Consider the following 9,323-nt stretch of genomic DNA (forward strand, 5'->3'; position numbering starts at 1 on the left):
GCCGCAACGACGAAACACCTTGCTGCACAGGCCACATCCAGCTCGAGATAACCAATGTAGGGGATGGCAAGACCATTAGCTGCCCGAAGCTGCAGCCAGTGACATGACTGGAGGCGATCATGGCCCCAGGGAGCAAAGTGCTCCAAAAAGAAGCTCAAGTTACAGTAGACACCATGTAACACCTCCCATCGAAACATCGAGGTGTGGGCAGGATGACATCAACCTATCAATAGTCCCTTCCTGTGAGCCTGTCGATTCCCCATCTAAGCTGTGGCTCAACAGCTCAGTGGGCATCAGTTTTCCGACTGACGAGAAGGTCAAGCCACATTAGGAGCGAAACCAGGACCAGAGCCAGATGAGGAGAACTCTGCACCCCACACTGCAGACCATACATAGACGGAAGAGAATGACTACGCTCCCTAGCACCCCCAGGTAGCCCCTCTCGCTCCCACCTAATTGCTTCAGCTCTAACCTCCAGTAAGGTAGCAGTGGGCTGACCAACTGCTTTAGCTCTCTAAACTAAACTAAAGCACAAGAAATACGATAAGCAAAAGAAAAAAAAGAGAAAATAAATTAAACATAAGGAAAAGTTAAAGAAAATGAACAAAAAGCTTAACCAAATTAATAAAGCAACAAATTATACACTCCTCTGGCTCAGGGTCGCTATGACACCAGTGGTCGATACATCATAAATGATGTGCAGTAGACCAGGTTACAGCGTAGCAGCAGCAGAGATTGCGTCGTAACAGCAGTGAAATGGAGGAGAACAGCAGCAACACCAGAACAGCAGCCCAGGCTGGAGGGCAGTAGGATGCCGCGGGATGCAGCCTGGACAGTAAATACCCACATAATGTTAATAGTTACTAACTACATCATGCAGAAAATGCAGAATAAAATACTCACCAGCAAGCAGAGGTGCAGCCTCCCAGGTACCAGGAGGAGAGTTTCTGTGACTGCCGCAGCCCAAACACGCTGACAGCAGCGATAAATTGCCCACACTTCCCCACACACCGGTTCGGAGCACAACAATCCCGCTGTGAGCTTCCAGCAGGCCAAGAGACAGGCTCCACTACAGCACAACAACAAGCAGAAATTAAGCTACCTATACAAGGCACGCTCCTACCAGAAAGCTGGACAAAAGCTCGCCTTACAGACACCGGAGGGAGGCCAAAGTCCAGCGCAGCCCCGCTGCAAAAACTAATGGCCCTCGTTCAGCCAGCAGCTTGTCACACAAAGACAGCAGCAAGGGAATGACAGTGCAGTGAGTTAGTTGTGTGCCTACAGGTATCAGTGGGCGGTACCGGGTGGAGAAGGAGGCAAGAGAAAAAAAAAACTCCCAACCAACTGCGGAGGGATCACTCTTATTTTAAAAAAATAAGTCTACCTTTAGAAATCACCACAGTTTCCAAGAATCTAGAGACCACATCCACTGTGGTGTGTCGTAAATATTTTTCTATTGTGCTTTTCAAATGATATGATAATGAGCAGTGGTTGTGAACAAGCAAGCAAATGGACAAAGCATGCACGCACATCTTTTTTACCCACAGATTTATCTGTGATCTCAAATCTGCATGTGAAACAGCAATGCTTCAAACAGGAACATGGTTGGTCACGTTCTCTTCCACCTCTTATAAGGAAAGGGTTTGAGCTAATTTCTTTCCAGAAGACAGAATGAATCCTCATGTCAATTTTGTCTTTGAACACAGATTTCTGCCTCTTGTTTTTATCTCAGTATTCATCGTTGGTCTGGTAGCTAATGGATGAGGATTGAAGTCTTTGCTGCATAAATGGAAAAAACTGGGACATGTCAATGTTTTTGTTCTGAACCGTCGTCTTGCTGATATTTTGTATTGTTTTAAAGAAACACCTTGAAGTTGTATCATGTGTCTTAACATTTGAAGTCGCAAATTGGGCCCTGTGGAAGGATGGCAGGTTAGTCTGACTGACTGACTGACTGACTGACTGACTGACTGACTGACTGACTGACTGACTGACTTCAGTGCTACCATTGGCCTGAAAATTGCAAGATTTCCCTCTGTTGAAATGTGGCTGGAACAGATTGCCACCCTGATTCTGCTGGAGAAGTTGACTGTTGGGATTGTTTGTCTTTTGCTATTGTGTGATTGGTGAAAGCAGACCCCATTCAAACTTTAAAACGTTCACAAAACTTTAATTTTCAAAGTTGTATTCTGTGTTGTGAAATACCACTGACAAGGTCAGGCACATTCACAGAGGGACCTCGAAGGGGGCTTGAGCACCTGCCCGTTTGGCCTCTTAGAGACAAAGTGTCCCTTTACTGGGGTGATTTTTTAAAATAAATAAATATATTCCTGTTGATCCTGCTACATCCAGTGTGACACAACAATATACTCAGTACCTCATGTTGTCTCTGAATGTCGCTGACAGAGAATTTATATTAGTATATGTCAGTGTTGATAGTTTACTGTGAGGTAAAGTGATTGTATGTGACAGAACTCAGTAGAACTAAAGTTCAGGGGGACTATTATTGTCATCGCAAATCCCATGCAAAGCAGGTATGGATCAAGTATGTGCATGTTAAATAAAAAATAACAATGTATGACATCCATACATCCTTGTCACATTATGACACGTTGTGATTAGAATTAAAGGTTCTGTCAGAAATTCCCTCTCACTAGTGACATCTGTGGCCATTAAATGAGCTGCAGTCAACACCCTGGTGCTCACGGCACAAGACTATTGCAGGTGATGTCTTTTTCCTCACTTACACTTCTTATAATTATATAAAAGATCTCTAGCGTTGTGTTTTGTACCATGTTTGTACTATCTCTCACTCCCAATCAGTCAACCCCACCGCCATCCCCCGCTGTATGTACGTGCACTTGCTCACATACAAACACACACAGAGGTTCCTGCTGCATCGCGGCTGCTGGCCAGTGAGAGCTATGCTGCTAGTGTGGCTAGAAATCTACAGAGAAACAGTTTCAACTCTCAAGATCTTAGACCATTATTTTTAAAAGATGTATTCTGTAACTCTCTTTATTCATGCTAAAGACATAATTTATAATTGCTATAGATTTGAAATAGGCCATTTCCAATTAATACAATATTTGGGTTGTCAATTTTTGAACAATGTTTTTGGTTGGAGTGTATCCAAACCAAATACTGTTATTATTAAAAGGCTTATTACTGATTTACAAAGCTAAATGATTTGATCACCAGAAAATAAAGCTATTAATGACAACATTTGAGATAATCAGAGGTACACTGCCATACAAATCAAACGTTTCTTGTTATATTACTGTATACTGATAACATATAAGAACAATACAATCAACTCACAGCTATAATACAAACATGCTTTACTGCAGGAAGCGGTAAACCATACAAAACCCAACCAGACAGTAGAAACCTGTAACCTCATGTTACTCTTATAGCTTATCGGCTAACACAGTGCCTGTCTTAGTAATGTTAAATAATGACTTTACTGAAAGTGAAAAATTATCATGTAGTCCTGCACTATAGAACTTCTGCTGACTACATGATACAGAAATAATTTCCAATATGTAGTGTGAAACTTTGTGTGGTCACTAGTAAAAACTGTAGCCTTTCTGATATAAAGTGGTGAAATGTAATGTGCTAAACATTTCCAACTAACTTTCTCAGGTTTAAGTAAAGATAGGGGAGGATAAATTGATATTTGCTTATAATCATTGATCACGTTTGAATAGAAATGAAATGAAATGAAATTATAGCTATGTTCCATTTAATGAATTTAAATATTTAATGCCCTCATGTTAGAAATGGTGCTACACACATCGGCTACTAAACTAGAGTTAAACTTCCTGTCTCTGTTTTAAAAAAAAACCAACGAGTCAACCAATGAAATTTTTAGGGTCCATTTCCTTTAAACTCTAGGTGCAGAGACACATATCTAATATTCAGAGGCCAAGGCTTAAAACAGGACATCTTTTCTGAACTGAGCTGTTATTCTGTTTCACACACTCACCGAGGGAAGGAATTACACCAACAATGAATAACACAACTTGTCAATGTATCAGCTTTGACTTTACAAGCAGATTCCTGCCTCCTGTTTTCATCTTAGTATTCATCGTTGGTCTGGTAGCTAATGGATGGGGACTGAAGTCTTTGCTGCACAACTGGAAGAAACTTAAGATCATCAATGTTTTTGTTCTGAACCTTGGTCTTGCAGATATTTTGTATCTGCTCACTCTCCCATTTCTGATGGTGTACTATTTTAAGGAGGAGATTTGGATCTTTGGAGACATATTCTGCAAGATAACAAGATTCTGCTTCAACCTGAATTTATATGGCAGCATTGGATTCCTTACCTGTATAAGTGTGTACAGGTACCTGGCCATTGTCCACCCAGTGAGAATGATGGGAAGATTAACTGTCACCCACTCTGTGGCTATTTCAGTCATGGTTTGGCTGTTGGTGAGTGTTCAAAGTCTTCCGGACATCTTCTACACCAAGACATCTGAAAACAAGCCTAAATGCTACGATACCACCCATAAGACATATGTTGAGGATTACCTGAAATACAGCTTTGGATGGACACTTACTGGATTTTGTCTCCCATTCCTCATCACACTGGGCTGCTATGGACATATGATTGTCATTCTCTGCTGCAAAAATACCACTGACAAGGTACTGAAAAAGAGGTGCTTGAGATTATTGCTCATCTTGATTGTTCTCTTCTCTGTTTGTTACATCCCCTATCATGTATTGAAGAACCTCAACCTCTGGTCAAGAGTTTTATTAGAACAGAAGAAATGCCGTGAATGGTCTAATGGAGTCTACATTGCTCATCAGATAAGTCGTGGACTTGTGTGTCTGAACAGTGCTCTCAACCCTCTGGTTTATCTTCATGGAAATGAAGATATTCGTTCTCAGCTCAGACAGCTGCTCCAGCGAGCTCGTCAGATATTCATACGTCCACCTCCAACAGACTCTGGTAGTGTGCCCATGAATCAAATCACAGATGAAGTTTAATACATGAAAAATGTGTTTTTCCAGTAACATATTAGACATTAGTATATATTTGTAAATGTTTGTCAAAAATAATAATGTTTTTAATTTCATATTTGTCCCTTTAATTTTCATTGTCTCATCAGTAGTAGTGTACTTTGAATTGCTTTGTTGCTGAAATGTGCTACATAAATAAACTTGCCTTGCCTAGTAGTTCTGTGTTTGCAATACGCAGCTTATGTAACCACCAAACCTTTGAGTTTGCAACAGATTGGAAGTAAGATTTCATTCATGCTAATATTTAAATTTGTGTGATTATACTGAATGTTTAGCATGAAAGACAGTTAACAATGAATAAAATAACAAAAGGTTAATCAAATTAGAATACTGTTTAAGTTTATATATGACCATGCTGTTGTTGTCATCTGAGTATAATTCAGACTTGTATATGTGGAAAATTGTGTTCATATATGCAGAAAAAAAAATTTAAAATCACTTAAGTAATAAATTCTCTGAATCTTCAAGTCTCGATATGTTATTATGATTGTTCAGAAAGGCTTGCAGTGTTTTCTCTGAAGTAGGAACCACCAGAGGGAGACTCTTACTTTCTCATTTGTGTGGGTGAAAAACTGAATCACCCAAACTGTTTGCACACTCATGAATAACATCTTACATGATATGCATAACATCATACAACTGTACTTTAAGTGCTAAAACTGAACTCCAAAAACTCTATTTCCAAGAAAGTGAGATAATCTTATATTTTGATTTAAAATCTTATCTGACTTGTTTTGAGTTCAAATTATATTATACTGACTATGCAGGGGTGTTTTACTTAATTCAACTCAATACCACTTGCCTTGTCTTAATTTGCCATTTTTATCTTATTTGGGGTTATGTTTTCACTTAGATACAAGGGGTATGTCTGTTTCATGACCTGCAGTATATTTTGACACTTATTTTAAGCTCAGCAATTTAAAGACAAAGACACCCTATTTGTCTTGAAACAGCATGAGAGTATATTCTCAACTTTATATTGGGGAAAAATATAAAATTTCAAAGTTTAGACTATTGATCACTTTTTTTTTTTTTAACCTGGCACATTCCATTCATAACAATAGAGCTTCAGATGGTTTACATCCCATTTGATATATTACAAACCTATAGTAAGAATAATCAATTGATTATCAGATGATCAGATGAAAATACTATAAACCAGAATAGCACATATTGTACATCTACAGCACATGTGGGGACAAACATTACTATGAAGTAATTTATCACAATGGTCAAAAGTGTCATCAAAGGTGATATTTTCATAATGACCAATAAACAAGAGTATAAGACTTAATTAGTACAAAACACAATGTATCAGCAACCGCTGGTGGGAATGTTATTATTTTTGTGGCGCTAAAGGAAAAGTCAGAGGGTTACCAAAGTAATTGAGATTCTTCCTCTTGAGACCATGAATATCTAAACAGATTTCAATGCAATCCATCCTATAGCTGGCGAAATAATTTCACTCAAAACCAAAAAGGTCAACCACATTGTGGAGGAACAGCCAGGGCATCACCAAAGTCAATGGGAGACATCATAAGGGGAACGTGAATGTCTGTACAGAATTTCATGGCAATCCAACAGTTGATAAGATATGTCAGTTTGGACCAAAGTTATTGGTCCACTGCACCAGTAGTCAGTTGACATGTTGGCTCAGTGCTTAGTGTGCATGACTCTATACCGGTATTCCCTGTGTGATGTTTTGTTGTTTTACCTTTTTTAACACTTCTGGTAATTGGACATTTTGACTCATTTTAAGAAAACTATCAAGTGAAAATCACTGACTGCACTGGCAGCCAAATTTGCTTATTTCAAGCCAAAGAAAGCTATTATCCAAAATGTTTTCATTTAAATTTGACAGGGCATTTTTGCAGCATGCTGTCACATAAGGAGGTACATATGGAAATTCTGACTGTAACGTTACCTTAAAAAATTGTTATATCATGGCACTAACTATATAAAACCATGTTTTACACTTAAGCAGGTCATGTGAACGTCCACTGTCTGTTCACTCCTGTGTAAAGATTTTCAAAAGATATGTCTACTTTTAGAAATCACCACAGTTTCCAAGAACCTAGAGACCACATCCACTGTGGTATGTTGTAAAAAAAATTCTATTGTGCTTTTCAAATGATATGATAATGAGCAGTGGTTGTGAACAAGCAAATGGACAAAGCATGCACACATGTCTTGTGAAATTTTGCCCACAGATTTATCTGTGACCTCAAATCTGCATTTGAAACAGCAATGCTTCAAACAGGAACATGGTTGGCCACGTTCTCTTCCCCTTCTTATAAGGAAAGGGTTTGAACTCATTTCTTTTCAGAAGACAAAATGAATAACACATCTTGTCCTTGTGTCAATTTTGTCTTTGAACACAGATTCCTGCCTCCTGTTTTCATCTCAGTATTCATTGTTGGTCTGGTAACTAATGGATAAGGATTGAAGTCTTTGCTGCATAAATGGAAAAAACTGGGACATGTCAATGTTTTTGTTCTGAACCTTAGTCTTGCTGATATTTTGTATCTGCTCACACTCCCGTTTCTGATGGTGTACTATTTTATGAAGAGTAAACGGATGGGGATGATGAGCTCCATGCTTTGTTTTTCTTATGACTTTCTGATTTCGTACAAATGTTTAGCATCTTCATTTAAAATGTTAATAAAGTGAGACATGGTTTGAAAGAAACACCTTGAAGTTGTATCATGTATCTTAACTTTTACAATTGAAATGGCCGATTACTCACTGTTGTAAATACTGTGAATGAGGTTTTTTCCGTCTGTAGAGAGAAGAGTCACAGCAACATGCTGCACTGGGCCCTGTGGAAGGATGGAAGGTTAGTCTGACTGACTGACTGTCTGACTGATGGAGTCACTGTCTGATTGACTCATTGTCTGACTGACTGAAAATTGCAAGATTTCCCTCTGCTGAAATGTGGCTGGAACAGATTGCCGCCCTGATGCCGCTGGAGAAGTTGACTTGGGATTTGGGAACCATTACGCTTATTTTATTTTTGCTGTACCCTCACAAAACTTCAAATTTTCAAAGTTGCATTCTGTGTTGTGATGACTTTTGTACTTCTGGAGCAATTTCAGTCCAAAGTAAGTGCATTTGCAGCAGTTTTCAGCTCTCACCAGTGTGTCATGTGATCAGGCAGAGGGGGGAGCATGGGTGCTCCATGAAAATTGCAAGATTTCCCTCTGCTGAAATGTGGCTGGAACAGACTGCCGCCCTGATGCCATTACGCTTATTTTATTTTTGCAGAGACTCTGAACTGAACCCTCTATTTTTATTTTTATTACATTTATTGTTTGTGTGTTTGTCTTTTGTTATTGTAACCCCATTCAAACTTTAAAACATTCACAAAACTTTTAATTTTCAAAGTTGTATTCTGTGTCGTGACATCTTTTTTACTTTTGGAGCAATTTAAGCCCAAAGTGGGGGCTTTTACAGCAGTTTTCAGCTCTCACCAGTGTGTCATGTGATCAGGCAGAGGGGGGAGCAGAGATTTTTTTTTTAGACCAGAAAAAATTCTAAACATGTCTCAGTCCAACAGTTTTAACTCTCCAAACATATCACACCTTAAAATGTTGCCACAAGCCTCCTCTCTCTCAAAATGTAAATATATTTCCCATAGGAATTATAGTTTTTGAGATCTAAACCTTAATTGATAGTGAGAGCACTGTCACACTCTCATTGACTGCAATACAATCTGCAGACTCTCCGTCTCCTCACTCTCCCATTTCTTAAACTTACAGATTCTCTCTCCCTTCAAACACTTTGTGCACATATTATACATCCTCATGCTCAGCAAGTCCTGCTGCCACTAATAATGTAGCCTACAAATCTCTGAGCTGGATGCTTCGTTTTAAGCAATTAAATTTCTCCTCAACAAAATGTGAATTTGTGCTCAGCGTTTCAGTGATCTTTGCTGGCTCAGTGGTTTAAGCACCGTACACGGTCAGTTTCCCAGTTAGGTTACAAGGTTCTGAGTTTGATACCTGCTCATTGCAGCGTTCCTCATAACATCGCTCTTATGAATTAATATATCTTTATTATGTGTCAGAGCTGTAACCCTTTTTTTTTTTTTGCAATTAAAAGTCCAAGTATGAAAATCTGATCTTGCTTACAGTTTGCTGTATTATGTGCTATCACAGAATTTCAATGCAATTCAGCTTCTAGCAATGCAGCAAAATCAATGTCAGTTTTCAGGTATCACAGCAATCTAGTTCTAAACTAGATTGCTGTGATTAGAACTTGACTCAAATTGCTTGATTTAGAACTAGTAGTATTTA

General features: G+C 38.8%; 1 protein-coding gene across 1 annotated transcript; it reads left to right on the forward strand.

The window, feature by feature from the left end:
• The first annotated feature begins 4,006 nt into the window (after nucleotides 1-4,006).
• On the forward strand, nucleotides 4,007-4,995 carry LOC121895737 (P2Y purinoceptor 1-like). Its single transcript, XM_042409159.1, has one exon. The coding sequence runs from the start codon at nucleotides 4,012-4,014 to the stop codon at nucleotides 4,993-4,995; it is 984 nt and encodes a 327-aa protein (XP_042265093.1). The 5' UTR covers nucleotides 4,007-4,011.
• Nucleotides 4,996-9,323: the final 4,328 nt, after the last annotated feature.

Source organism: Thunnus maccoyii, chromosome 4 (assembly GCF_910596095.1).
Source record: "Thunnus maccoyii chromosome 4, fThuMac1.1, whole genome shotgun sequence".
Lineage (NCBI taxonomy): Eukaryota > Metazoa > Chordata > Actinopteri > Scombriformes > Scombridae > Thunnus > Thunnus maccoyii.